The sequence below is a fragment of the Protobothrops mucrosquamatus genome, unplaced genomic scaffold, assembly GCF_001527695.2.
Source record: "Protobothrops mucrosquamatus isolate PMUCROS unplaced genomic scaffold, P.Mucros_1.0 scaffold_214, whole genome shotgun sequence".
NCBI lineage: Eukaryota > Metazoa > Chordata > Lepidosauria > Squamata > Viperidae > Protobothrops > Protobothrops mucrosquamatus.
The window spans coordinates 98,863-105,291 of NW_015386290.1; the positions used below are offsets into that span (position 1 = coordinate 98,863).

A 6,429-nucleotide genomic window follows, 5' to 3' on the forward strand; every position below is an offset into this window, starting at 1 on the left:
GCGCATGCGCGGGAAAGCGCGCGCTCTGTAACGAGTTTACACGGACCGTTTGTGTGGCTCTCAGAGCCGGTTGTAAGCTGAGAAGAGAAGCAGGAGGCCTGTGAGTCTCCGTTTACTGCAATGAACAATTAAGTCATTAAAGAAGCTTTTGGTTCACACTATGCCTGTTGAACTGTCATTTGAATCCAAGGATTTAACAATGATGATGATGATAAAATTAAACTGCTCTGGGACCTAAGAATTCAAATAGACAAGCACCTGCAACATAACACCCCGGACTTAACAATTGTCGATAAGAAAGACAAAAAAGTCTAGATAGTGGACATGGCAGTGCCTGGAGACAGCAGAATAGACGAGAAAGAACTGGAGAAGATAACAAAATACAAAGACCTACAAATAGAAATAGAAAGACTGTGGCAAAAGTAATCAAAGGTAGTACCAATAGTAATAGGCGCCTTGGGTGCAATCCCAAAACAACTGGAGCACCACTTGAACACCATTAGTATTGACAAATTCGCCATTAGTCAATTGCAAAAGGCGGCCTTACTAGGAACTGCTTCCATCCTGCGACGATATCTGTAATACCATCAAACATCCACATTTGCCTATCCCACATCCTTGGTAAGGACTTGATAGGTAGACAAAAATGCCAAATCCAGTCTGAACATCTGGCTGACTGTGCGATGAATAATAATAATAATAATAATAATAATAATAATAATAATAATAATAATAATAATAATAATAATGATGATGATGATGATGATGATGATGATGATGATGATGAGGAGGAGGGTTGGGAGGGACATTTATGGTTTTCTAGTGCAACCCCCTGCCTACCATTTCAAACAAATGGCCGTCCAGTCTCTTCTTAAAAACTTCAAGTGTTGGAGCATTCACAGCTTCTGGAGGCAGGTTGTTCCACTGATTAATTGTTCTAATTGTCAAGAAATTTCTCCTTAGTTCTCTCTTTGATTAATTTCCATCCATTGCTTCTTGTCCTGCCTTCAGGTGCTTTGGGAGTCAGCTTGACTCCCTCTTCTTAATGGGCATTAAAGTTGTATGTAAAAACAGTGCATTTTTACTAGTAAATAATAATTAATAAAACTTTCCTGACCAGAGTTATAAATTGTTTAATTGAGTCTTCCTGCAAATTTAAATCACATCTCTCAGATAAGTAACCACATTCACATCTATATGGGGTCTGGCTTCATTGTAATATGTAACTGTGAAGTAGGATGTGAACTGTCACTGATGTGTTTAAATCTGATTTTGAAATAAACAGATTAATCCTAGAGAAGAGGCAATGGCAAGCTTAATAAGCACATTTCAATAAGATACTCGGATAACAACGATCACAATAAAGCAAGAATTATTTCAAGGATAATTAACTATGAAAGTTATACATCAAGAAAGAAGTACTTGCCTTCTGAATTATGGACTTAGAGATAAATACTAAGAGCACTTACAAACAGCAAGAACAAAATATTAATTGGTCTTGGATGAAATAAAGACTGATAGGTCCTTTGAGGGGATGATCAGCAAGTAAAAACGAGCACATTTTTGAGCATGTGATGGGAGGTTATTTTGGATCAGAAACCTCTATTTTACTTGGCACGGTTGATAAAAGTATAAGAAGAGGAATACAATCGGGTAGATGGACAGATTCAAATAAATTACTGAAATGTCCTTGGAAGAGCAGCAAATTGTGACTAGAAACAGATTGAAATGGTGGGCATTCGTCCAGTCGCCTGGAATCAAACCAACGTGATGACATTTAATAACCACTAAGTATCATTATCTATTACACTGTATATAAAAAACAAGCATTATACAACCTACAGACACATAGGAGAGAATGATGGGGGGGAAAGGGGGGGAACCCTCTCCCTCTTTCTCATTTGAAAACAAGGGAAGCCGAACACGTGGGAAGGCGTTACGTGCATTACGAAACACCTCCTGGAATAGGGCACTGCACACAAAACTTAGCATTTCCCGTTTTGAAATGTTTAGCGACCGGCGAGCTTGCAACTTGCAAACAACCATCTAGCCCAAAAGGAAAGCGGAGGCAGGCAACCCTGGAAAGGCGCCCGCCACCCCGGCTCTGCAGACGGGGAACCCACGAGAACACGTCGGCGGGACGAGACTCTCCCGCGCTCAGATGCCCGGGCTGGGGGAGGGGGTAGTACTCACTAAGCCCGCCGAGCCATGATTCTCACTTAGCTCTGCCGGCACTCTCATCCGCTGCGGAAGAGCAGAAGAACATCCGGGGAACGAAGACCGTCTAGAGGTAGGAAAGACAAGACTCGCAACACCCAAGCGCGGCAAACTAGAACTCGGTAGTAGTTTACACGCTCTTTTCCAATTTTGCAAGAAAGCGGCGAAAGTCGGTCAGGAAGCTGCAAAGTCGGCATTCGGGTTTCCATCGAATGGGTAAATTAAGGAGGCAAGCATCGTTTTTTTTCTATCGACCCTAAACTATCTCCGAAGAAACATTTAAAGAAACATTTAAACATTGGACTCGCCTCTGCCGAGGGAACATTTCTCTTAAGATTTCCAACTGCAAGGCTGAGAGAGCCCAGGGTAGCTTTTCTATATATCTATATCGAAAAGTCAGAAATAAAAAAGAGAATAGCATACTGTAAATACAAAATAAATATTCTGATTTTTGTTTTCTGTGCATGGCTATTTAGCCCTGCCAGGGGGTTCTGAGTTAGCCCATCTTAGGTGAGGCATCTGTATGATCTTGATTCATTTCTAAAACAACAACAACTGCAGAACCCGGTCTGGAAATATCAAAGCTGTGAATTGAAGGACTGGAATTGTTGGGAGAGTGAGGAGCACATCTAGGTACTATGCAATCGGAAATAATTGTACAGCGTAGAGCAGGGGTTTCCCAAACTGTGAGGTGTACCTCCTTTTGGGAAGTCTAGACAGAGTCCAGGGGAGGTGGGAAGAATCTTTTAGTTGTGCACTGTTACAATAAATGTCATAAACTGCCCAGAATCGCTTAGGAGGTGATCTGGATGGTGTAGAAATTTAAATAAATAAATCCAACTTTCCCAAAGTTGCATTGGATTGTTTTCATTGTTCATTTGTGTTCATTTTGGTATTTGGATTTTTAAGGGAGCTGTGTACATTAAAATTATATTAAGGGAAGTCTGATGGCAAAAAGAACATCTAACAGCATCAAGGTTCCATGAAGTCGTTGTGTTTTGTTGTCCCATAGTGCTTGCCCGTCCTTCTCGACTGCATACAGCGGACATTCTAGGTTCCACCAATAAAACCATATCATTTCATGATATCCGGGAAGCAGGTCTTTTGTGTAGTTGCTCTGCACCAGATCTGGCATTCATCCTGAGATTTCCATGGATTCCATCCTGAACATTCACAAAAAGGCCCACCCTTCTTTAAACCTGTCCTTTCCCCCAAGCCTTGGACTAAACTTAAGTGTGGAGTTCTCAAGAATCCTCTGTCTGAGGTGGGATATGTTGATTCTTCTATGTCAGCATTCATTTTTTTTAATAAGCTGTTGTGTTTTACTTGTTTTTAATATTGTCATTTGAAACGTTAGTTATCCAGCGTTGTTATGGTGAAAGAGGTAGCCTTTTAAAGTTAATTAAAATAAATAAAAATGCAAAGACCTAGCTCTCTGGAGAAGTCTGTAATGCTGGGGAAAGTGGCAAGAAAAAGTAAAACAAGACAATTGGCAGCAAAGTGGATGAATTCTATTATAGCAGCGATGGTTGCACCCTTGCAAGACTTGAAGAGCCAGGTTCAGGACAGATCTGGAGAATATCTCTTCATGTAGTCTCTAACAATTGATGCTGACTTGATGGCACATAACCAGTAGCAGAATTAAGCAGTAGTAGAACTATGAATGACTTAACAATTTCTGAGGATGAAATTATGACAACATCCTGGGCACATGTCAGAGAAAAGATGTTGCTGGGATATGTTTGTACATTGGCTAGGTACAGGTGGGAAATGTCTAGTGAGTAGAACTGGCTTAAGAACCATCATACACAGAGAGGTAATAAGAGAAATGCAGCAAATTAGATTACTGGATTGGATTTGAGTTTAAAATTAATTAACAAATAATCAACTTGACTGCTCTATTGTTTTCCAAAACTGCATGTTGGATTTTTTTTTCTTTTCCAAATTTTTAGCATGAGATAGCTGATGCAAAGAAATGGGACAGCAAGATTTATAATGCTGCCTTCTATGGCAACTGTCATTTTGAAAGGTAAAACTATTGCAAATGTTGTATACTGTATAGCTCTTTTCTTTTTCTATCTCTATAGGATCTCTTAGTAAATAAACTTCGTAAGGATACAAATGTAAAAATATTGTCTATTCCACTGCTACCCCCTGCAGGAAGAGGCACGTATGTCACTTATTTAATATGAATTTGCAAATTCTATCAAATTGAGAAAAGAGATTTTATTGTTGTTTATTTACTTGTTTGTTTTGTGCTTTGAGCCAATACTGTAACTCTTTTCTGTGGAGTTTTAAAAAATGAAACTAAAGGCTACAATCCAGTTTGAATATAAATCTATTTGAAATAATATATTTATAAATGAAGAAAATGGTTTTAGTTGCAATTTTTTAAGGAATATGGTTTTGCTGCTTATTTTGAGGAGGATGTGGGAAATTCATTCTCTATATATCATGTAGTTACATTTCCATATAAAGTAAGGCTACCATATCTGGATTACACAAATCAAGAAATAGAATTAAGTTTTTATATGTATATTTTTGTTGTGCCTTGGTTATTTGGATTTTTGCAGCCCAGATAGAGTAGCCCCAATATTTATTTAGTAGATTGTTTGCTTGTTTGTTTATAAAATTTATAGGTTGCCAATCTTACCTCAAGGTAACTCTGGGCGGTTTACAATTATAATATAATCCCATGACTATTAACAAGACCAGATGGCAAATGTTCTACTCCTGGATCTAATCTAGCAGAAGCCAATCCATGTGGTAGGGATATTCCATGGCTATTTTAGCTGCCACTAAGCCTCCAGATAGTTTAGGATTAATTAAATTTCCCTAAATTAATCGGTTGATTGATTGATTTCACTATTTATCCATCCATCCCTTGCTTTGTAAAAAAAAAAAAAGTGCATGTGTTCTAATAAATATTCCAAAAGAGACTTTTAAAAATTTGGTCTTGCAAGGTGAAAAGTGCAAAGTTCCACACATCTTGACATATTTGATCCCTTATTCTGAAGGAGAGTTCTAAGAAGATACTGAAGCATCCTGCTATGTCAAGTCTAAAATCATAATTAAGCAAGCGTTCCATGTCCCAGAATGCTCCTCTGGAATCCCATACATCTATTAATCTTTTTGCTCCCCAGCAGCTAGCATTTAAGCTATTCTGAAAATGAACATTTGTGGAATGCCCACAATGCATCATGTAACAGCAATTTTCCAGCTTTACATGCATTCCAGCAATTTTTCAAAAAAATAAAACTTACATATTTCAGTATCAGCATTTTTTTTTTGGTTTAACATATCCTTGGTTTTAAAATTTTGAATGGGATTATTTGAGATAAAATAATATTTGTAGAATATACTTGCAGGAGTATATTCACCATCTATCCCAGAACGGTTTCCAAAAATGAGGGGCAGCATCTTTCAGGAAAATAATCTTGACTATGATGGCTGGATCCTAATTTCACAGGGGGCAGGGTTTATTTCCAATATAACAGCCCATCTTAAATAATTTCAAGACCATTTCTGTTGTTTGACATTTCAGATGACATTAACCAGGGATATTTTTGTTAACAACTTCACATATTCTATAGATACTTTCTCCTGACATCTCAGTCCCCTCTGTGGGACTGAGGCATGAGGCAAAGGAGTAGGGAGATATAAGGAACTCTGCTAGATGCTGTCAACATCATACTTTTTTATGTTTTATTTGTATTGTGAGATTGTTGAAGCAAAGGCTGCTTCATTGACTAATCTGAAGAATTCGCCTTTTGCATGGACAAATAGTTCAGTAGAGAATAACTGGGCAAATAAGGAATCAGCAAAATTTGTTAGGAAAGAGATTAAAAATAAAACTTCCAATACTGTATTGTCATTACCGAAATCTAAGATCTATTCACATCTGGAATTATGGTCATTTCAGTACGTGCATATGTTGTGTAGAAATAGGCCAAAAAATGAAAGAGCTATGGATATGGGCTATTGATGTGTAAGAAAAAGGTGAATGATCACCATATAAAATTATGAATTATGTAAAGGAAGTGGGTGTCTTTCTTCATTCAGCTTGGGAGTTACCCAATGAAACTGCACGACAGGTAATTCAAAAGAAATTCTTCAATGTCAGCTGTGGGATTGCAATCACAAGATGGTACTATATGGCAATCATTACTTTAGACTGCTTTAAAAGAGAATTAGACAAATTCAAGATGGAGA

At 37.9% G+C, this 6,429-nt stretch overlaps 1 protein-coding gene across 1 annotated transcript in view; it reads right to left on the minus strand.

The window, feature by feature from the left end:
* The window catches only part of MRPL23 (mitochondrial ribosomal protein L23), a 16,185-nt gene extending 13,917 nt beyond the window's left edge, over window positions 1–2,268 (minus strand). The window contains exon 1 of the mRNA XM_015827274.1: window positions 2,194–2,268. Coding sequence (XP_015682760.1) covers window positions 2,194–2,210 — 17 coding nt within the window. The 5' untranslated portion in view covers window positions 2,211–2,268. The remainder of the gene's footprint in view (window positions 1–2,193) is intronic.
* Window positions 2,269–6,429: the final 4,161 nt, after the last annotated feature.